This window comes from Mus musculus, chromosome 17, assembly GCF_000001635.26.
Source record: "Mus musculus strain C57BL/6J chromosome 17, GRCm38.p6 C57BL/6J".
Classification (NCBI taxonomy): domain Eukaryota; kingdom Metazoa; phylum Chordata; class Mammalia; order Rodentia; family Muridae; genus Mus; species Mus musculus.
The window spans coordinates 84248077-84271737 of record NC_000083.6 but is presented as its reverse complement, the minus strand read 5'-3'; the positions used below and the strand labels follow the sequence as shown (position 1 = coordinate 84271737).

Below are 23661 nucleotides of genomic sequence, written 5' to 3'. Positions count from 1 at the left end.
TAGTGACTGTCTCAGGCCATACTTAACTGTGGGCGTGCTCACTGGTTGGGTCCTCTTTGTCTAAAGTGCCACTGAGGTTATGGAAGCTGCTCAGTGGTTTCCCTAAGTGTGAGATTGCTTGCCTTCTGTGTAGCCCATTGCCTTCAGCCTCCCTAAGACACACTTCCAGAGAACAGAGGCCTGGGGTCGCATTTGTGCCTTGTCTTTACAGATCTTCCAGCTGTTGTTCTGGGGTCAGGAAATGGAGGCTCTCCAAGAATTGTCTGCTGAAAATCATTTTTAGCCATACCCTCGTCGGGAGTTAAGCCGTGGCTCTGAAGCTTGTATAGGGAAGAGTCTCTGTCCCTTTTGCTCAGGCGCACCAGAAGTCCTTAGGCCATTCCTTCTTGGTGCATGAGAAAGAAGATGGAGGGACAGGCCAGACTTTGACGGGCACAGTTTGTTCAGTGCCTGGAGGTGGCTGAGAAGTCTTAGTTCTACACAGCCACTCTTCAGCTGGAGAGGGTCTTCCTACCTTGGCAGACATCCTCCATGGTCCCTGTCACTGTTGTCCAATCAACCTTGTCATTGTGAGCATCCCTCCACCCCCTTCTGAGGTTTTTTCCTCTGATTTCTTTAGCCTTAGCCTAGAAAATACAGCCCTGAGTCACATGAGCTCACTGGGTTCTGCCTCCTTGCCCAGAGCACAGGAAAGCCACAGTTGTGCTTCCTACAGTCAGCTCTCTTATCCAAGTGTGAACTTCCCACTCAGTAGGTGGCTCCTAATGCCAGGCCTCCTCTTGCTCCCCAACATACGGTTTTTACAAGTATTAATCAGGGTGTGTTCGAGCCTAGGGTAGAGTTTGGGAGGAAATCGTGCTGCAGAAGCTGAGGATATTCCAGAGCTTTGCAGGAGCCATTCTGTATTACCCACATTATTGAGGAATGCCACAGGCTGAGTTGGAAACCGTAGAACTCCATGTAGGTAATGAAAATATCACCTGTCCTGGGCCTGCCTTGTCTCTGAGGGCCTCTTGCTGTGGAAAATGTTTGTCTACACAGGTCAACTGAATGCTCAGATGAACCCATTTAGGGTCATGGTAGTTGCCTATCAGAGCAAAACCTTTCTGACTTTCTTCCCTGCTTTGCCATGAAGATGTTACTGTGGGAGTATTCCAGAGTCAACTGCTGAAGAGGCCCCTTTATATTCCTGGGCATTTACATATGAAAGATAAATGTGCCTTGGACTTACTGAGGCCTCTCTGTAGCTTTCTAATGTAACCTATGAGAAATTACTGTTGCCAAGAAAAGAAACTTAGTTGCTGGGCAGTGGTGCAGCCTTTAATCCCAGCACTTGGGAGGCAGAGGCAGGCAGATTTCTGAGTTTGAGGCCAGCCTGGTCTACAGAGTGAGTTCCAGGACAGCCAGGGCTACACAGAGAAACCCTGTCTCAAAAAAAAAAAAAAAAAAAAAAAAAAGGAAGGAAGAAACAACAAACAGTTTGTTTCGGTTCTGGCAGTAACACATTTTTCCTCCTGTAGTTTATTCAATCCTTGAGTTCATTCAGTCCAGTGAGCTCGAGGGTTTAGGGCACGAGCCATTTATCTGTCCTTTTGTTCCAAAAGGTTTCTTTTAAAAAAAAAAAAAAATTATGGGAGCTACAGATAATCAAGTGAATTTTAAAATTTGAACTCTGAAGTTAAAAGCATACAGACTTTTGTCATACATTTGTGTTTATACTTTACAAGATTAATCAGGGTTTATTTATATGAGCTGGTTGAGCAACGTTGTTGGGGACTTTTCCATGATAAATGGCTGGGTGGGAATGTGGTTTGAATAAAGAACATGGCATTTGCTCTTGCAGGCTGCTTTTCATTCCAGGATGTCAGGAGTCTTATGGAAATCAGCTCATTAATCCTTCCTGTCCTCCCTTCTCCCTTTCTCAGCCTTCCCTTCTCAGTCCAGTTCTTTCCTCTGGTATGAGGGCAGCGGTTACCAGATCCCGGTGTGAGGGCAGCGGTTACCAGATCCCCGTGTGAGGGCAGCGGTTACCAGATCCCGGTGTGAGGGCAGCAGTTACCAGATCCCCGTGTGAGGGCAGCGGTTACCAGATCCCCGTGTGAGGGCAGCGGTTACCAGATCCCGGTGTGAGGGCAGCGGTTACCAGATCCCCGTGTGAGGGCAGCGGTTACCAGATCCCCGTGTGAGGGCAGCGGTTACCAGATCCCCGTGTGAGGGCAGCGGTTACCAGATCCCCGTGTGAGGGCAGCGGTTACCAGATCCCGGTGTGAGGGCAGCGGTTACCAGATCCCGGTGTGAGGGCAGCGGTTACCAGATCCCGGTGTGAGGGCAGCGGTTACCAGATCCCCGTGTGAGGGCAGCGGTTACCAGATCCCCGTGTGAGGGCAGCGGTTACCAGATCCCCGTGTGAGGGCAGCGGTTACCAGATCCCCGTGTGAGGGCAGCGGTTACCAGATCCCCGTGTGAGGGCAGCGGTTACCAGATCCCGGTGTGAGGGCAGCGGTTACCAGATCCCGGTGTGAGGGCAGCATTTACCAGATCCCGGTGTGAGGGCAGCGGTTACCAGATCCCGGTGTGAGGGCAGCATTTACCAGATCCCGGTGTGAGGGCAGCATTTACCAGATCCCCGTGTGAGGGCAGCATTTACCAGATCCCGGTGTGAGGGCAGCGGTTACCAGATCCCCGTGTGAGGGCAGCGGTTACCAGATCCCGGTGTGAGGGCAGCGGTTACCAGATCCCGGTGTGAGGGCAGCGGTTACCAGATCCCCGTGTGAGGGCAGCGGTTACCAGATCCCCGTGTGAGGGCAGCGGTTACCAGATCCCGGTGTGAGGGCAGCAGTTACCAGATCCCGGTGGGGTGGAAATCTTGCCCAGGTCAGGAAGCAAGTGAGATTCAGAATGAGCCCCGTCCTGGGAAGGGATGTCACAACATTGTCTAGGGATGTCACAACATTGTCTAGGGATGTCACAACATTGTCTAGGGATGTCACAACATTGTCTAGGGATGCCACAACAGGGTGCAGTCCAGGCCCCTTGGATGGTCCTCCTGCTGCGCTTGCTGTCTTCAGGCTGCAGCTCTGCTGTCCTAGCAGTCACAGGCTCCACCCTAACAGAAAGAACTTTGAAAAGCTCTCTCAAGCAGGACTCAGAGGAAACGGCTTGTTTACCTTGGCTGTGACTTGGGATTACAATTATATTGGGCTTCAGTTTTTTCAGAAGTGGTTTGTTATCTTGTGTTTCCCTCAGCCATAAAAGAGTAAATATGTATTGGATGTTCCTTTTAGAAAACTTGATGACATAAACCATGTGTGTGGGTACACGTGTGTTAATCCTACTACTTAGGGGTACGGAGACAAAGGGGCTGTTGCAAATTTCAGACCAGTCTGAGCTACTCAGTGAAACAGTTTCAAAAAAACAAACCAAACTGAAGAAGATAAGCAGGTGAGCTTTGTGTGCTGCTGGGCTCTGGGGTGGGGAATGGGATGGCCGAAGGGAAACATTCTCTACAGAACTTCATCCCTGGTTTTCCTTGGCTATCATTCATAGCAAGGAAAAATAATTTGAAAAACAATATAAAAGTGAAATCTACTCTTAGCACAGTTCTCTGTGGTTACATCATCTTTTTCCTTTTTTTAAAAAACATAGCTAAGGTTCTATTAAGTATAAAAGTTATAGCTTCCTTTTTTTCACTTGGCAATATGAAAATATTTGCTATTATTATTACTTAAAACTTTATGGCTGCTATGGAAAATGGTATCACACTTCCTTAAAAACTGGAAATAGAATCAGTATCTAATCCTGCAGTTCTCCGTCTAAGTTCAGAGAAAGAGAAAGCAGGCTTCGATGGTTGTACTGCTATGCTCAGAGCAACGTTCTTCCTGGTCACCAAACCACAGAACAGCAGTGTTCATTGCTGACAATGTAAGCAAAATATGCTATATACATATGGTAACATTAGTCCATCTTTAAAAGAGAAGTTCCCATCCTCAACTAGGGATTGAACCCAGGCCTTTCCACATGCTAGGCCAGTGCGCTGCCACAGCTATATCCCCAAGCAGCAAGAGAGATCTGACCTGTGCCACCACATGGAGGTACCCCGAGAGATGGCTGGCTGAGCAGATAGTTCATAGACACAGAAAGTAGAGCTGTCATTGGCAGCGTGTGATGGGACAGCCAAGAGATAGAAGTGCTGGGGTTAACATAGTAACTTCATACTTAAAACATTTAAAAATAGCAAGTACAAACAAAAACTAAAATCTCTATTATTTCTTCAGAGTTTTTTTTTTTTTCAATTTGGGGAATTGGGGGGTTGATTTTTCCTATCACTATCCATCTCTACAAAAAAAATAATTTTGCCTAATTTTGCCTTTTTGATTAACTAGGAAAAGAATCTTTTGTTGAAAAGTGGGCTTAAGCATCTCTCTGTGTGTCTCTATGCCTGTGTGTGTGTGTGTGTGTGTGTGTGTGTGTGTGTATGTATGAGGGGGCGGAGAGAGAGAGATTGGGCTTATTGGTTTGTTTTGCTGGGTTTTTTGAGATTGGTCTCATTATATAGTTCTTACTCTCCTGAAACTCACCAAGATCCACCTGCCTCTGCCTCCCAAGTGCGCTGGGATTAAAAGCATATGCCACTATAATTGGCTTCATTGCTCTACTTTGCCTTCATTGCTGCGTGTGGTGTGGAGTCAGTCTGTAACTCTGGCCTTAGGTTTCATTTCTAAAAGCAGACTAAGTCTCTTGAGAGGCAGCGCAGTGCTACAGCTGCTGTACGTTGTGAGACCCTCGTCCCACAAACAGTGCATGGAGACCTTGCCAAAAGTTTAAGGGTTTTTAAAAGTTATTTTTGGAATGCCTACTTTGTACCAAGCTCTGGATGAAGCAATCAATATATATGATTCCATGAGTTTATCTCAAAATGCTCTTGGTATTAGAAAATTAACTTTTCTGTGTTGACACACCCTATGTATAACACTAGTTTAGTTTGGCATAAGTTCAAGAGATAAGGCAAACAAGTATGGTTATGTTTTCAACTTTTACTTTCAATGTTTTAACACAGTAACTGACACGCTTTAACCTTTTGTTTCTGGTTCATAAGGACTTTTCCCTGGGCTTTCCCAGGGTACCACTAGGGCCTGGGTGTACTGTGTGCTCTGCCAGGGGTGCCAGGTAACAAACAAAAACTTGTTCAGATCCTGGTAGCAAGCCATGTGCTTTATGTCTCTTTGTGTGTGCTTGTTTGCACATTCTGTCTTGCTAGCCTCCTCCTGGGAGAGTGGGGATGGTGATAGCTTTAATTTTACTTTGAGACAGACAGAGCCTTGCTCCTTAGCCTAGGCCAGCCACGGCCCTCCTACTGCTGGGATGACACTGGGACACTACCACTCTGGCTCTGGTCATTGCTTTTAATAGAGCGTGCTTTACACACATCACTGCTGTACTCACCCAGCCACTTCTCCCATTAGGATCCCACAGGAGACTGTGACTCCTGGTCTTGGCACTAACAAATGCCAGGTTGGCTGGTAGCAAGTTTTCATTCCAAACAATAGTTCCTGATGCTCAGGGTAGAATGCTGGAATCACCGGGGAAGATTTAAAACCTCCCAGTGTCAACTCCCACCCTGAGAGACTCTGCTGTAGAAATAAATGCCTTTGCCTTCCCAAGTCCACTGAAGCCAGGGACCCTCATGTGGTCCTTGTTCCAGAGGGTCGTGTTACATTTTCATCTTTTAAGATGTGGCTAAAGTAGAACAGGCAGTACTTGGGTCAGTTTGTTTATCAGCCTTTTCTGGGCGAGGCCAGACTGACTTAGGCACTGCAACTATTTCTTAAAACCACAGTGCAGTGTAAAGAGGGCAACAAAACAGGTTCTCAGGCAAACTCCTGGATCTGGGATTTAAATACGGAAAACCCTGTGAAGTCCCTATGCATTTGCAGAGATGTAACCCTCAGAGGTCAGGAGAACCCATCCATCTACACAGCTGAACAGGCGTGGACCCCACTGAAAACTGCTAATATCTGTACTCAGCTGCCAAGTCCTTGTCAAGCTTTTTCCTGGACCTTACTGCCTCCATGTGTCCAGACACTGCTTGTCATGTTGGACTGTCTAAAATAGAGCTGCTCAGATAGAACGTGTTCTCAGAAGTCACTAGTTAGACTGAAGGTAGGACCTGAGCACCTAAATACTTGGCCAGCTCCAAGTGAGAGCTGCTGTTGACCCTGAGACAAAGTTCATAGTTTATGAACTTAGCAAAGGCTAAGCCATCAGCCACTGTAGTTCTAGCACCCAGTTAGAAATGTTCTTCCCATGCTCATGGCCTTACTCCCCCTTGCTAGGCAGAAGCAGACTCAAGACTTCCAAAGCCATCAGGCCTGCAGCCTCTCCCAATGTCAGGGCTGCATGGTACCAGGACACTGTGGGAAAGTTATATTTCTTGGTTCAGGCAGCCATCCCTGTGGCCTCAGGGCCTGTGGGAGGACTGGTGCTCTGTTGGCATGCAGTTGGCTATTTGTCATTCTGTTAAATAAATCTTATAGTCTGATGAGGAAAATAGGCTTTTGAGAATATGAGAATAGATCTCAAGGTGAGTAAGAAAAATGTGTGTGTGTGGGGGGGGGGGTTGGTTGGTTGTTTCAGTAAAATGGTGTTGATGAAGGGAGTAGGTATGGGAGAGCTTGTGTTTGTGGGCCCACTCTAGTACTTGGCCCCTCAAGCCAGCTCTGACTTGCAAACTGTGAACTGTAACACGGCTCACCTCCTTCTCAGCTTCCTTTGATCACTCCTCCCACCCCTGTGTCCCCCTTCTTTACTAGTCCCCAGTAAGCTGAGTGCTGTTCCCCTTGAGGGCCTATGGGTTTAAGAATGTGAGTAAAATGTGCTTATAGAGACAAGGCTGGGGCTTGCTTGTGTGTGGCAGTCCCAGGTCTTCCCCAGACGTCTATAGCCAGCTTCAGAATCTGCTCTAGAAAGAATTCCATTTGCTTCACAAGAGCTGAAGACAGCATTTTTTTTTTCTAACCACCAGATTTATTCACACAAGAGACTACACTGCCAGGGCAGAAAGACTGGGGCTTGGGTCTGATTCTACTTTCCCATGGCCCCAGCCTCTTCCCAGTCTCCTGTGTTCTGGACTGCTCTCCTCCACAGGAAGTAGCTCGCTCTTTTGCAGTGACCTGAGAAACAGTGTGGCTAAGCCCTCAGCCTGCTGCAGCTTGCTGTCCCACCTCCATTGCCACTGGCAGGAGTCCAGCCCAAAGGGGCTGTTGTAGTAGGGTGATCGTGGGGCATTGTAAGGCTATCATTTGTGGTCCCTGCCAAGACTGGAAGACACGCGAGTCTCAACAAGGCTAGCTAGTCACGTAGCACACCTGCTTTTGTGGGGGGGTGGGCTGGGCTGGACTTGGTGCTTTCCGTTCCTTTTTCTCTTTTCTTCCCCCACCTCTCCTTTTTCTCCCCCCCCCCCTTCTTTTGTCTAAAAGGTTTCCCCAGCAGTCCCTCTTCTTGACATCTGAGGGACAGACAGATTGAGTGGGAATGTGACCACTGCCTTGCTCTCAGTCTGAGACTCTGGGGAGAGGAGACTACCATTAGGACTTCTTCAGTCCTCTAACTCAGCCTGTTGAGGTCACCTTCAACCTGGTGAAGAACTGATGGGGGAGGTGGGATTGGTGTATTTTAGATCCAGACTTCTTCCCTTTCAGACATCTCAGGAGTGTTTAAGGCCAGGACACCTTGAGATCCTGTTTGTATTTTTAAAACAATAGAAGTATGAAGTTACATTTCAACCCAAACCTGTGAAACAAGGTGCAAAACATCCTCTTCGTTACATACTGCTTTTGCAAATGCAGCAAGGAGCAAGCTGTTGAAGAAGTGAAATTGGAAGTTTCTTGCTGACAGCTGGGCTTATGCAGGCTGGTCGGGGTAAAGCAGTCTTATGCGGATTAGTATGTTTAACTGAGCCCAGGATCCAGATCCAAGCGTCATACTGCACTGGAAAGTGAAAGATAGTCCTTTCACACAGTTGTGTACCAGGCATTCAGTCCCCAACTGCTGATGCTTTATGCTCTTTAAATGCCGAAATCTGCAACCCTACCCTGGAGTTAGTAATAAGCTTGTTTGAAGGCACAGAAATAACTATCTTCCTCCACTCAGTGCTGTTGATCTTGGGAGAATGGGGGTGGAATGTTGCTGTTAGAAGTTTTGCACAATATTGTCATGGTCTGACTTGCATTTTCATAATACTATGTAGAGCCCTAGTACAGTATTTTTTTTTCCTTTTAATGTATATCAAGTTCTGTCTCTTAGATAAACCAGGGTCTTCCTTGAGCCATTTCCAGTGAATTAAAACCAATTCCAATTCACAGACACTAGAGAACAATGTAGTAGCGTGATGGAGAATATAAAATGAATGATACTTTTAGGGCACAGTGGGTGTGGCCTTATAATTCCAGCACTCAGGAGGCTGGGACAGGAGGATTGCTGCCAGTTCAAGACTTGCCTAGGCAGCATAGGGAAACCCTGTGTCAACAGCCAAAATATAACTATAAGATGGAAGATATTGTCCCTGTTTCAAAAACCACTCGGGGATGCTAGGGAGATGGCCCAGTGGGTTAAGACCACTTGTTATTCTTGCAGAATACTTGGGTTTGGTTTCCAGCAACTAACAATTAGCTGCAACTCCAGTCCCAGGAGATCTGGTCCTCTAAAGGCAGCAGTCATACACATGGTATGCAGACATACATATAGGCAAATACCCATATATATAAAATAAAAAATAAATCTCTTAAAACAAACAAACAAAAATGTCTGACCAAGACAAGAACAGATTAACCATAAGCAAGTAAGAGTTTAATAAGGGCTGAGATGAGTCACTGTAGAGCTGAGATCGAAGCAATAAGTGCGAGCTTGTGGGCTGAGGAGTCAAGGAAGTGTTCTGAGGGAAAGAGACCTTTACAGGCTAGGTGAGGTTTAATTGTTCGATAGGCTAATGCTGTGTGATTGCAGAATGAGAGAAGTTACATGGATACAGCCCAGCCTTTGTTGACTAAGAAGCAATAGCTGCTACTCATGCAGCAAGGAGCCTTAGTGCAGAGCTCAGCATTGCGGTGAGCACTCTCAGCATGGGCTAGAGCCACATTAGGGCCTCCGTTGTCATGGTCTGCTTATCATGCAGTCCAGTGTCATGAAACAGTTAACCAATCGTGGCGCTCAAATAGGTACAAAAGTACAGACAAAAAGGCTTTCTAGGGGAGCTGGATGTTTGAGATTAGCTTTAAAACAGGAGTGTGGTTTTAAATACCAGAGTGATAGGAAAGAGCCTGTCAAGATGGTGCCTCTGGATCTCGCATCATGAGCAGTGGGCTTATAGAACCAGAAGAGATGCTGTGCAAGATTGGGGAAGAGAACATATGGGACGGCCCTTAAAGGAATTGGTGCTTGGATGGGGAAGAGGATGGGGAAGAGAACAAATGGGACGGCCCTTAAAGGAATTGGTGCTTGGTTGGTCCAGGACTTTAAGAGACAATCGCTGGTCTCGGGTAGACACTGGTGAAAGGCAACTGCCTAGACACACTTGAAATCCAAAATTTCAGAAGCTCCCGAGCAGCCGTTTGCTAGTTACCAGTAATGGAAATATCATGGCTTGCATCTTTGTATTTTTGTTAAGAGGACCATAGAAGGAGTTTATACTTGGAAAGGGAATGTAAAGATTATCTCGTCTGGTGAAATTCTTCCCTCAAAAAGAAGCTTTTGTGGAAACTCAAGATGCTGGAGCTAACCTAGGAGAGATGGTAAATACAGTTTAGTCAGGGTGAGGCCTGGAGGCTGCCTGATGTCTTCCATCCCACTGGGAGCACAGAGTGGACTAAGGAAGTACCCCGACTCCATATTTCAAAACAGTGATCAAATAAATAAATAAATAAATAAATAAATAAATAAGCAGAAGAGATGATTGGCAAGGGGTTGGGCAGCCATTGTAACAGATGTGGTCCCCCAGAAGACAGCTCCACTTGGGGTGAAAGTAACAAACTCTGATTTACCTTTTGCCCGGCCTCCTGCTGCCTGATCATCCTTGTAGAAGATCCTGCAAGCCTGCACTGTTCCCAGGCCTCTTGCAGAAGCCACACTCCTATAGAGGACCCAGCTCTAGACTTTGCCATTAAAGGCTGCTGTTCTACACCTCTTCCTGAGAGGCCTGCTCCGGCAGGCTGCTGCCTCTTCTCTGCCAAGCAGTGTAGATTCTGGTGTGTGAGTAAGTTAGTTCTCCTAGTCACCCAGATGTCCTGTAGGAGTGATCTTTTAGTGCCTCTGGAGTCATTTACTCTGATACAGACTTTATGGCACCATGTCCCTTCCCTGCCTCAGTCTTGAGCTGATTAGGCCCTGGTACCCAAATGCCCTGTGTGGCCAGGGTTTAGCCCTCTTCCAGGAAGACTTGTAGGGAAGGGGCTGGTGTGTGCATGGGTGAGGGGGCAGTATGGGAGAGGCCCTGCACTGCCTCACTGCACTGCACTCCTCCCTGCCCCCTCAACTACCTGTGGGACCTAGGCCTCCACAGTGATAACAGTGGCCTGCAAGGCTGTGGGAGTGCCTTCCCATGCAGGCCAGAGCATGAAGAGCCCTCCCTCAGCAGCCCACAGCCTGTGTTCTGGGGAGGGCCTACTTCTTGAGGCAGTTTAACAGGAAGCCTCAAGCCTGGGGCTTGGGGAGAGCATACATACTATAGTAAACTCAAGGGAAGCACTGCCAGGCAGTCCCTGAAGCCCACTAGTGTGGCCTGTCCCATCCCATCCAGAGGCTCCATTTTTATCTTCAGAGCTGAAAGCTCTAAAGTTAGGATATGCCTGTGTGGTGTCTCAAATCTTTAATTCCAGCACTTGGGAGACAGAGGTTTAGGAAGATCTCTGTGAGTTTGAGGCCAGCCTAGTCTACAGAGTAAGTTTCAGGCCATCCAGAACGCATATCGAAAGGAAGGGAGGGAGGAAGGGAGGGAGGAGGGAGGGAGGGAGGGAGGGAGGGAGGAGGGAGGAGGGAAGGAGGGAGGGAGGGAGGGAGGAAGGAAGGAAGGGAGGGAGGGAGGAAGGAAGGAAGGAAGGAAGGAAGGAAGGAAGGAAGGAAGGAAGGAAGGAAGGAAGGAAAATTAGGGTAAAAAATGGAGAAGGCTAGAAAAGACATAGTAATAATAGCTTTGCAATGTGAAAGAGCCAAGCACATGAGAGGGGTATTTATGGTCTAATAGCTTAGGCTATGTTACATTGTCAGGCATGCTGGAAAGAGGCCCAACACTGGCATGTGTGGGTGCACACCAGCATGCCCTTTATGCTTGGCACACTGTCTCTCTTCAGGAGTTGTGTTTGGAACATAAATACAATGTGTTTGTCTGGAAAACCTTGACTCTATTCTTGGCTTTGCCCTGATTTTGGGGAGGTCACTTGAGCACTATAAACAGTGTTGTTGATTCTGAAAAATGGAAAAATAATGTCTATGTTTCTTAGTAAAAAGATAAAATTAAAGAAAAATATGTTTGAAGATAACCTTTTCATAAAATGTGGTCTACTGTTCTTCCATTACTCTTATTGCTGGAACTGAGGTCCAAGCCTATACCATGCCAACTTCACATGACCATAGTTTGTCAGACATGCTATAAGAAATTCTCCCCGTGATACATCCAGACTTGTCATTCAGCATCCAGAAGTTGCCATTTTCCTTGTCTGCTGCTGGAAAGTGAGCTGGAAGAATAGAAGCTCTGTTAGCATCCTATAGCATAATCAATGCTAGGTAGCCTCCAAGACCAAACTACAAAGAAGGTTTTCTGAGATACTACTTCTTTCCCATAATTCCCAGCTCATAGCTTATTAAGTTATTAACCAGCAATTTCTCTGGCAGCATATTAAACTTTACTTTTAAACAAGTCACAGAGGGAGGGAAACATGCATCGCTCATAAAACAGTTTCCCAGGCTTTGAACAAATCCCAAAACCCACACAAGGTCTCTTTTTCATCATTCTCTGCACACAGCTTGAATAGTAGAGCATTAATAAGAAAAAGGTGCTTAATGAAAGGATGGAAAAACACAAAAGTCTCTGGGAGTCCAGGGGCTCCCTAAGGACCCTCTGAACAGACCAGGTGAGCCTTCATGCAGCAAGAGGGAAGTCATGGCTTGAGATGGCAGGATTCCCCCTTGTGTGTGGCAGAAGGGAAGCAGAGCAGGCTTGTTTTCAGACCTGCCTTGAGAAGAGGGCCCCAGTGCCTTCCTCAGACTGTAGGTGAGCCTTATGCTATCCCTCCCCAGAACTTGTCAAAGGGTAAAGGCCTCAGCTCTTCTGAATCCTCTCCCCTCAGAGAAAAGCTGTTCCCCCAGAAGGAACCATGGAGGGATAGGTACTGGGCCTTTGTTACTTTTCCAGACACTTCCAGCTTAGGGTCAAATCCCCTGAAGACTGGTCCATACCAAAACAAGGCACTGAGGAAAGGCTTCATTTTAAGAGCCCAAGAAGGAGGGCTACATGGCAGCTTCTCCATTTGGGGTATGTGTGAAAGCACTAGTGGGTTTAGTTGCAGTAATCACGCAGCCCACCAGCACCAGCCCTTATGAGGACAAGGTAATCTTAGGACTGGGTATCCTGCCAACCCCACATGTTGCTGCCAGCTGGCTTGCCTGCACATCTGAATCCTAGCTGGTACTGTGGAGGGAAATAGCTTGTTTAAAATTACATATTCTGCAATTCATGACCATTTGGCATCGTGGCTTAAACAAATCTCCATTTGTTTCTCCAAGAATGCCATATGCTGGTTGGTTGCCCAGGCTGTGGTAAAAATGGACCTCAGAATGGGAGCAGGAGCTTCTCTTTATTTAATTTACACTTCCACATTTACATGGCTTAGTGTGGTCTGCATCAAAGGAAGACCTCCTACATCCTAGCCACAGCAGCTCTGTAAGCAAGCACAAGCTCTGTGGACAGCCTCCACAGCCATGCTGAACTGCTGGGATTGCTAAGAGGGACAGTCAGGAAACCCAGGGACTGTCAGCAGAACGTTGGCTAGCACAGCAGCTCCTCTGTGGTCAGAAAAGGCGTCCCTAGAGGACAAGCTTGGAGAAGAATTTTAAATAAAGGGCCCAACACAGCAGGCAAGGGTCAAGAGCCCAGTCATAACAGGGTGTGCAGACATTATGTATAAATGGCGCCTTCTCTGCCATTTTCTGGCCTCCTCTCCTTCCTCCCGCACCTGCTCTGTCCACTTTCCTTCTTCCCTGATCTGATGGCCATTACTGCTCTTCCCTGCTGCCCCTCCCCGTGCCCACAGCCCCCTGTGGGCTGCTGAAGGCCAGGGCTACTTCTCACTTGCAGCCGGGAGCTCCCACTCCTTGCTGACTTCTTTGATCTGCAGTTTGAAGCACCCAGACCAGGATGAGCCTGGTCCCATCATCAGACATGTCAGCTGTGACTGATGTATGTCTGGCACCTCCTCCTTTTTCCTCTGACTAGCTCAATGACTTTCCATGTCTCCAGCCCCCTCCTCCTCCAGGACATTCATTTTCATTGCTTTTTGTTTTTTTCCCTCCCCTCTCTCCAATCTTGCTGCAGGATGCCCCTACAGTATTCAGTAGACCTTAGCCTTGGGTCCACCCAGAGCTTGGGGAGTAGTTCCCTGGGGAGTCCAGATCAGGTTTCCTGACTTACATGCCAACACCAGGAGCACAGAGCAGAACAGTTGTTTCCAGCCCTCTCTAAATATGACGGTGGATTCTTGTGGAAGAGTTTGCTGCTACATATACAAAGTGGATTGTCTCTTTGAGAGAGCCCCGGTGGGTTCACAGTATTAAGTGGACATCCAAATCTTTCAGTGTGATTTGAGCTGATGGGATGATCCATAGGAACTTTAGCCCGTTAGGCTTCAGAGCGCTTTACAATCCATCAGCTCTAAGATCTGGCCCCTATTCATCCTTCCCGCAGCACTCCCTTCTGGTCTCTTCTCCTCATCTTTCAACTCTACGTTCTCTAGAGATGCTGTGGACCCAAGTTTGTGGGTGTACCACTTCCTCTGCTGGGGTCAGTGCCGGCTGCTGCCCAGACTCCTCACCAGGTCAGTCTCCTCTCCTAGCAGCCTTCATTTTGTCTATTGCTCCTTCTTTCATGCCCCACCCTATGAGAGTCTGTATGTTTCTCCCACTAAACCAATATATTTCAAGTATTTGTTTTGTTTTAAATAGACAAAAAAATACCATACCCCCCCCCCAAAAAAAACCCTTTTACATGGTGGCCAATAGATATGTGTGCATCTATGTACATGCATACACAGAGATACACTAGACACACCCTACTTGTGAAATCTAATATGACTTGAAATTGTGAATAATAGCTAATAATTTGCACACTCACCTCTTAAAACCTGCAGCAGATTCTGGGAGGCAGAACCAGGAGGACTATAACAAGCTCAAGGCCAGCCTGGCCTATATAGCAAGTTCCATGCCAGGCAGAGTTATAAGCTTGGTGGCACACACCTTTAATTCCAACACTTAGAAAGCAGAGGTAGAAGGATCTCTCTGAGTTCAAGACCAGCCTGGTGTACATAGTTAGTTGTAGGACAGCCAGGACTACACAGAGAGACTCTTGTCTCGAAAACAAACAAACAAAAAAGCCACCCCCACACACACACACACACCTAGGGAATCTAATTCAGTTTCCTTAAGACTCAGCAGGTTTGCTTTCAGGAATGTCAGCTTTCAGCATACTCATACCCTTACTGACACCATTCAGTACAATGGAAGGTGTGTCTTTACCTAGAAAAATAATTTAAAAGTTATATATTCAGTTATTTTACCTAAACTGTTGTATTTCATTAATTATTTCTTATTTAAAGACACACAGGATTAATCATTCTGTGCAAACGCTGTAACTAAGGTCCTGACACTTCTAGATACCCTTGGAGTTTACTGTCCTCTCTCTCTCTCTCCCCCGACCTCTCTCCCGACCGTCTCCGTCCTGTCCCTTTCACTGGCCGTGCTCCACCAGTTTACCTCATAACTGATGAAGAGGTCCATGTGTACTGCAGTTTGAAAAACACTATTCAGGATTCTAAGTTCCTTGAGGGCAGTGACTGTGTCATCTTCATCTTTCCAGAACCTGGCACTCGTCCTGGCTCCTAGTAACTTCTGAGTAGATGTTTTCTGAATGAATAGGCCTCAGTTAAAACAGATCGGCAGCCTCTGGGATTCCGGAAGGGCCAGAAGAGGTAAATAATTTATCACAGGCTTCCCAAGAGCTCCTGCCATCCTCTAAACACTGGGCCCATTGTGGATGTGTCCTGCCTTCCACCTGCAGCCCCCAGCTTCTGGGACAGAGGGCAGAAGGTGTCATGGAGTTCAGAAATTCCCAAGGCAAAGGTTCTCTGGTGGGTGTTTGTAAAAAGACAAGTGAGTTTTAGAAAGAATGGTGGGAGAAAAACAAGGTTCTCAGCGAGCCTTTGTTTCATCTTCTATATAAACGTAGTCCCCGTGCCTGACCCTCCTGTGCCTTCTAACACTACTGTTCTGCTGGGCCCATCTGTTGGACCCTGCCTGACAAGTTCATTAGACTATGCCCATGCCAGGATTTTTTCATTTGGATGAAAAAAAAAAAAAAAATCCCAGCTCCCTCCACCCCCAAACCGTGTGGCTTGTTTCCTGTCCAGCTGGCTTGCTGCTCTTTGGGGTTTTATTCCCCTCATCAAAGAGGCTTGGACAGACCAAGAACAAACCTCTGGCTCACCCTGAACTCACATATACTGAATCCAAGTCAGAGTGAGTGAGAAAGAAAGAAAAAAGTATTTTCCTGACTGAGAAGCCAGGTCAGAGAGAGAAAACTCAACAGCCTGACTCTACGTGGACCTGTTCTGGAGGGTGGAGCCATGAGTGGTGGTCTTCAGCCAGAATCACTCTCTCACATCCTCAGAACCAGCATGGGCAGTGTTGTGACCACAGGTCTCTGTTCATGGGATCTGAAGTGGCAGTGTGTTAAGGAGCCTCCATAGTTTTGATTACAACAAGCTGGCCCAGAGCCTCGAAGTTATGGAGAAGCCTGAGTGATCTGTCTCTGCAGTGTCCCAGGAAGCCAGCACATTGGGCAGCCAGTGTATGCTTAGGGAATATGCAGGGGGCTCTGTTCATTCAGGAACGTTTAAAGGATGTTAGCTGCTGCAGCAGCACTTGGGAAGCCCAGGCAGAAGGATCACTGCAAGTTCAGGACAGCCTGAGCTAAGTATTGGACCGTGACTTTAAAAAAATCAGCAGGTTTTACAGTGGCATGGCTCTATCTATATTCTCTATATTTGGGAGGTGGAAGCAGGAGAATCAGGAGTTCAAAGATATCCTCTGATACATAAGAAGTTCAAGGCCAGCCTGGGCTATATGACACCCTATCAATAATAATAATAATAATAATAATAATAATAATAATAATAATACAAAAAGAAATTAACTTAGCTAAAAAAAAAATCTCATTGTAAAAACCTATTATTCACTGAGTTTTAAAAGCAAACCAGTTTACCATAAGCTTGTCCAGAAAACACTCAGGCAAGAGGCTGTAATGCCCCATAGCATGTGGGAGCCATCAATAACTTAGGACCTTAAGGTCACTCACTTGAAACAACGCATTTGCTTTCCCACACATGCCATGTGTTATCATATCTCAAAGTGCCCTCTGGTCAACTTGTCCATCTGAATTCTTCCCATCTTCCCCTGGCCACGCTCACATATGAGGACTGAGACTGCAGCTCAGCGGTAGGGCACTTGCCTCTTACGCTTGACATCCTAGGTTCAATCCTCAGTACAGCCCCGAAAGACAAGACAAAGTAAAACAGCAGAGGGTACTGATATTCTTCTAGGCCGTTGCCATTTCTCCTGTCTACTCTGGCGTGTTTTTTTCCTCCTTACTCCTTGGGTCTTATCTTGGAGTCTCTGCTGTCCCTGTGTCACTAGGCAGACTTCTCAGCAGCCTGCTGCCACTCTTTTTGTCTCTTCTCCCCAGACCTAGCACAAAACTCCTGGGGCCATTTGCTCAGCCCTGTGGCTCATTGAGTTTCTGTCCAAGGCTAGCTGCCTGTTTTCTGACTTTGTTACCTGAGTAGTCTTTTGGCAGGACAGCCCCAGCTGTTAAAAACTGATATGGTTGTGGAAGAAAGAATAACAAGGAATTGTGACTGAGAAACTAGAGGGAAACAAGATACAGGCAAAGATGGGCAAGAAGAGGAAGGAAAGACAAGGGTCTGCAGTGGTGCTTGGTTACTTGGTAGACGGCTTGTAAGGATCTGAATTCAGATCCTAGAACCCATGGAAAAGCAGACATGGCAGGACATGCGTGTAATCCCAGTGCTGTGGGAGCAGAGACAGGAGGGTCCCTGGGATTTGCTGGCCAGATGGTCGAGCTCAGGTTCACTGAGTATCCAGTCTCAAAGGGACGCCTTGGGAGTAAGAACTACTGCACAGGCCTGGTGGCCAGTGTTTAAATCCAAGAACCCACAGAGGGGGAAAGGAAAACAAATTTAAAAAACCAACCAACAAAAAATCCAAAAAAAAAAACCATCTACAGAGTTGTCCTCTGACCTCATTGTATGTACTATGGCATGTGTGCACAGCACACACACACAATAGTACTTTTTTAAATTTCTTAAATGAAAGTAAGGGGAACTGGAGAGGTGGCTAAGGGGGAAAAGGCATTGCTGCCAAGGCTGATGGCCTGAGTTAGATGTCTGGAACCCAGATGGTGGAAGGAGAGAAATAAATGATCTCTGATCACCCCTGTGTCACGCAGACACAGTTCTTAGATGTTGAAAGTAGAGAAGTAGTTGAGAAAGACGCCTGGAAAGAATCCTTTCTGCACACACAGGTAGATTACAGTTGTGCACCACCATACATGTGATGGTGCTCCTTCATGGTAGAGTATGCCAGCTGGAGGATGTGTGCATCTCAGAATGACGGTGGAAGCACTGTAGGGAACCAGCAGACCTGCACCTGTACAGCCACAGCACTGGGCTGTCCTGAATCCTAGGTCAGAAGTAGAAGACAGGGTTGAACCTCCCTGAGATTTCTCTACCTGCCAGGCCTTGAATACCATTTCCAGTTGACTCTGACCCCTTAATGTCTCAGTGACTCACAGGGAGGCAGTAAGGTCAGTGCAGTTACAGAGCAGTAGTCTGCTCGGGTCACAGAGATAACAAGTGACAAGCTATGTACCAGACCCCACTAGGCCAGGTCCTTAGCACACCAAATCTGGGCCTATGTAGTCTCAGGCTGAACTGGGACTCAGAGCCAGGGCTTCTCAAGCACTGTTCTAAAAAGAAAATCTAAGCTGCCTGCCTATGGATCTGCTGTACAGGTCCAAAGTTAAAACGAGCCAGGCATTGAAAAAAGAAAAACATCTCATCTACTAGGAGGACCCCAGCTCCAGTGTGTGTTGATCTGTTCTTGTTCAGTAACCATTTTCAACTGGTAGGTGTTGTTTTTTAAATACCTGACTTCATAAGCGGTAGCTTTCATCACGTCATTTTCTCCAGCTCAGAGGGGATACTACATCTTCATAGCACCTTCTCCCTGTTTTCACGTCAGTAGGATAGATGTCAAAGGCTTAGGTTATCTAGAGCATGGCAGGGCAGTTTTGTCTTCTTGGTCCTCACACAGACTGTGGTGATATGAGTAAGGGTGGCCCGGAGACTCTTGTATTTGAATGCCTAGTCGTTTGAGAAGGATTAGAACCATAGGAGACCAGGCTTTGTTGAAGTAGGTGTGACCTGGTTGGAGACAGTGTGTCACTGGCAGAGGGCTTTGAGGTTGTAAAAGCCCACAGAGGGCCGGGATCAGGATGGAAAGGTCTCATACACTGTGCCCGAGTGCTTCCGTGGCCCCTTCCATGACCATGATGGAGTAGTCCTCAGAAGCTGTAAGCAAGCCTCCAATTAAATTCTTTCTTTGGGTGCTACAGAGATAACTCAGCAGTTACGAGCATTGACTGCTTTTCCAGAGGTCCTATGTTCAATTCCCAGCAACCACATGGTGGCTCACAACCATCTATAAAGGGATTCCATGCCCTATTCTGCTGTGTATGAAGACAGCGACAGCAACAGTGACTATGACATAGACAGAGCCTCTGTCACAGGTTTGGGGACTCATTCTGTTACAGATTGCTAATTTCTTCCTACCCACAGTAGTCCATCATTTTTTGGTTTTTGTTGTTGTTGTTTTTAGTATAATGTAGCTGCCTAATTACATGCCTAGTAGAAAACACCTATTTTTCCCCTCCCCAAGGCCCAGGCAATTAACTCTCCATTCTTTACTTTTCTAGGCAAAATCCATGCCTGGTAACCAGAGCTGTGTATATTGATATTCTCTTCCTGCTGACTAACTGCCTGGACAGACCTGAGGAAGGCAAGCAGACAGGTATGACTGGCAGTTCTCCCTTGGAACATTGCAGGTAGCGTTTTGGGTAGCACACACACCCACGGCTAAGTGTGAGACTGACTCAGAATCTGTGTGGCTCTTTCCTAGAAGCTCAAGGAGACCTGCCCTCACATATGTTCTATGTGATCATCCAAAAAACGAGTGTGAATCCAACTCACATACCTCTGTGTTCCCAAGACCTTGACCTTTTGCTGTTCTGTGCTTTTCTTTGAAAATGTCATTTTCTGTAATGGTTCATCCTGTTCCATCCTATAGATAGCTGAACTGGCTCGTCCCTTGGTGGATATTTGAGCCCCTGTTCTCAATCTACCCTTCACCAGTTCATGTAAGAGTTCCTCCCTCAGGCTCTGACTTCATACATGTCTCTAGGCTATTTGATTCACAAAGTGAAGTAAAGAGAGAAGGATGTCCCAAATAAAAATAATTTGATATGTTCGTGTAAGAAAGAGGCCTCAGAAAGTGTACTACATGAGTTCCAGGCCCCAGGCTGAAATGTGTTCTCACATCCAGCTGGAACACAGGACAATGAGCTTGCAGCTAAAGCCCCTCCTAACTGCTTAGGAGTCTAAGGAGGCTGCACATGGAAGTCAGGTTCCGAGTACACACAGGCCAGGCCTTCTCTTGCTGGAATTTAGCCTAACCATGAGTCGTTACCTTCAGTAAATATGTCCAGGCTGTCAAAGTCCAGCTCTGTCTAAATGGAGCTCTGTTACCAAATTCAAACCAATTGAAAGTATTTGTGGAAAGGGCATTGAAATGTCTCACCCAGATTAATGTGTTATTAGCTCACAGAGCCCTTGTGGCCATGCAGAGGTAATCAGAACACATAATCCTCTCCACATCCAGTAGTATAAGATCATGTTGCTTTATGGGAGACGTTTCCTGGTTTACCCAGGCATTGTGTCTCATACCTGTAATATCAGCACTAGAGAGGTAGAGACAGGCTGGGCGTGGTGGCACATGCCCTTAATCCCAGCACTTGGGAGGCAGAGGCAGGCGAATTTCTGAGTTCGAGGCCAGCCAGGTCTACAGCGTGAGTTTCAGGACAGCCAGGGCTATACAGAGAAACCTGTCTCGAAAAAACAAAAACAAAAAAACAAAAAAAGGGGGGGGGGGGAGGTAGAGGCAGGATGATCAGGAGTTCAAAGCTATCCTCAGCTACTCATTGAGTTCTAAGCCAGCGTAGGTTACATCCTATCTTCAAAAAAAAAAAAAAAGCTAACATTCTAACTTGTACCTTTCATCTCAACATAGTTATGAATATTGTCCCACCTATATTCTTTAGACTATCCAGGTCTGTGTAATAAAATATAGGTCGTTCTAGCTGTGTGGCATCTACTTTAGTTTACACTTGAGTTAACTGGAATCCAGCGATTATAAAAAGAACAAAACCCAGATGCTAACAAGCAAGCTGTTCTAGACTCTTGCCTTCTGATCTTCTCCTCAGATTCCACATCTGCAGATGTGACTGGAAGGTCTGCTTACAGCCTCCTCACTAGGACACCCGCAGAGTTGTGTGTTTGACTGAAATTGTTGGACAGTGGGTTCTATTCATATGGAACCCTGTTCCTAAACTCTAAGCCATCTTAAAGTGCTTTGCAGGGGCCAAGGACATGTGCAGCCACCTCACCCAGATGTGCGTTGTGTTTAGTCTGGTACAAAAGGGTCAGCCCTTGGATGCTGTGATGCTGTGCACCTTTGCTTCCCCAGCTTCTTTCTCGTCCTTTGTCTATGAACCCCATGAGGATGGATTTGGGGACTCTTTAATCATTCTATCCTCCAAACTCTTTCCATCAGTAAGAGCATTTGCCCCAGTTAAATGGCATCACACACCGTCTTCACTATCTCACTCGCACACATCACTCTTCTTAGCATCCTTTATGGAGTAAGACTTGGTGGGAACACAGCATGTGCCTCTTTCTCTAGTGTGACAGTCATGGCTCGACGTGTGCTGTACTTGTACTGCCCAGTGAGATAGAAACAAGCTCAGAGGTGGCACATGAGCGTGTGATGTATGTAGCTGCTCTAAAGTGAGATGTTCTGTAAATATAAAATGTACAGCAGATTTCACAGAATTCCAGCACTAGGGAGGCCAAGACAGATTTAAGCCCAGCCTGGGCTACCTATCACAACATGTCTATGAAATACTTAAAAGGCAGGGCGGGTAATAGCTCAGAGAAGATAGGCACTTGCTGCCAAGCTTGACAACCTGCTACTGATCCCCAGAACCCACGTGCTGGAAGCAGAGAACCAACCTCTGAAAGTTGTCTTCTGACCTTCATAAACTTGCCATGGCAACTCATGTTCACACACACACACACACACACACACACACACACACTCAAGTAACTCATTAAAATAGAGTTCAAATGTTAAAGGAAGAATTTTTTCAGCCGGGCAGTGGTAGTGCACACCTTTAATCCCAGCACTTGGGAGGCAGAGGCAGGCGGATTTCTGAGTTTGAGGCCAGCCTGGTCTACAGAGTGAGTTCCAGGACAGCCAGGGCTATACAGAGAAATCCTATCTGGAAAAAAAAATTTTTTTTTCAAAAAATGTTATGCTGATTATTTGTTGGAAAGGGAATAGTTTTGGCATCATTGCATTTTTTAATTTATTATTAAAACTAATTTCATGAATTTCTTCCACTTCTTAGTCAAAATGTAAGGAGTTCTGTGTATAGCCTAGTGACACATTACATACCCAGCATGTGCAAAGGCCCAGAGCTCGATCCCAGTAACCACAAGACAATTCAGATGCAAGTACTAAGGCAAGTATAGTGACTCACAGCGGCAGCCGAGGCGCCAGGAAACCAGAATTGGAGAACTGCTGCAGTTTAAGGCCAGCCTGCTCTACATAGCAAGTTCCAGGCCAGCCAAGGCTATATGGTAAGACCTTGTCTCAAAAGACAAAAGAAAAGATGGTTTACTGCTAAAATAGGAAGGAGGGAGGTAAGAAGGAAAACAAAGCTATCACTGAATGCCTGTGCTTCACTTTGTCATGGGGCAGTGCAAAGAGGGAAGGCAGGGGTCCAAAGGTTTAAATTCCATACATAAGCCATAAAAGACATGGTGTCTGTGTATATCGTGTTCACACATGCCTCTGTGTGTGTGTGTGTGTGTGTGTGTGTGTGTGTGTGAGAGAGAGAGAGAGAGAGAGAGAGAGAGAGAGAGAGAGAGAGAGAGAGAGAGTGTGTGTGTGTGTGTGTGTGAATGTTGTATTCATAGAATGTATTCATGTAACTGTAATAGCAAATTTCCCTCCTGGGTCTCTAGAACTAACCAAATATCAAACCGAACAGCCTTCAGAATGGCTATCACTGTCTGGGGTAGAGCAGTGGCCGTGCAGCAGTGAAGTCGCTGCTGTGTTGATGGACTGTTTGCAGCTCCAGCAGCATCTGAGCACTTGGTAACCCCGCCACCCAGTAGGTGGGCCCTTACTAGACTGGGCAGATTCAGTATGTTTCGGGATCCTGTTGTCATATCACATTCCTCTTGTAAGCTTCCAGAAGGATGAACCATGGCTTGGGTTCTGTGTAGCCTAACTAAGCTCTGTAATATAGTAGGCCTCATGAAACAGGGTGGTTATTAACTGATGGACTGAAATGCAGTTTTCATCGATTTTTAAAATAATCTGCTTGCTCTCAGGATACAGTCTTGCCAGATGTGGTGGAGCACCCTGTAATCCTAGCTTGGGAGGTGGAGGCAGGGGGTCAGGAGTTCAAGGTCATCCTCGGCTACATAATACTTGTGAAGCCAGCTGAGCTATACAGACCCTGTCGCAAGCAAGCCCTCCTCCCAAAAGGAACAGCCTTACTTAGTCTGATTCATCAATCTGATGTGAATTAGTGCCCCGAATTCAATTGTGTTGTTTATATATTCATACATGATTATAACCATGTATATATGTGCCTGTACTATTATCTCACAAAACTCATAAGTACACCACAGAGACTTTGAGGCCTGATCCCAGATTTGAATCCTACTTCTGCCCACCTGACTTTCTTTCCCTCTCCCTCTCCCTCTCCCTCTCCCTCTCCCTCTCCCTCTCCCTCTCCCTCTCCCTCTCCCTCTCCCTCTCCCTCTCCCTCTCCCTCTCCCTCTCTCTCCTTCCTTCCTTCCTTCCTTCTTTCCTACCTTCTTTCTTCTTTCTTGTATTCTTTTCTTTTTCTTGACCTTAGCATCATACTTAACTTCTGTAAGACACTTTTTCTCAGTTGTAAGTGAGAATAATAAAAGA

At 46.5% G+C, this 23661-nt stretch overlaps 1 protein-coding gene across 8 annotated transcripts in view; it reads left to right on the top strand.

Annotated features, from left to right (window-relative positions):
• Nucleotides 1-23661, top strand: part of Thada (thyroid adenoma associated) — a 276191-nt gene that overhangs the window by 194509 nt on the left and 58021 nt on the right. For 5 of the 8 annotated variants that reach the window (NM_183021.3, XM_006524274.4, XM_006524278.4 and 2 more), the window contains exon 31: nucleotides 19310-19404. In NM_183021.3, the coding sequence (NP_898842.2) occupies nucleotides 19310-19404 (95 nt within the window). Of the gene's footprint in view, nucleotides 1-1925; nucleotides 4261-13948; nucleotides 14079-15115; nucleotides 15609-19309; nucleotides 19405-23661 lie in introns of those variants that run through there. The other 3 variants (XR_003952120.1, XR_003952121.1, XM_030249803.1) reach the window with 3 other exon arrangements.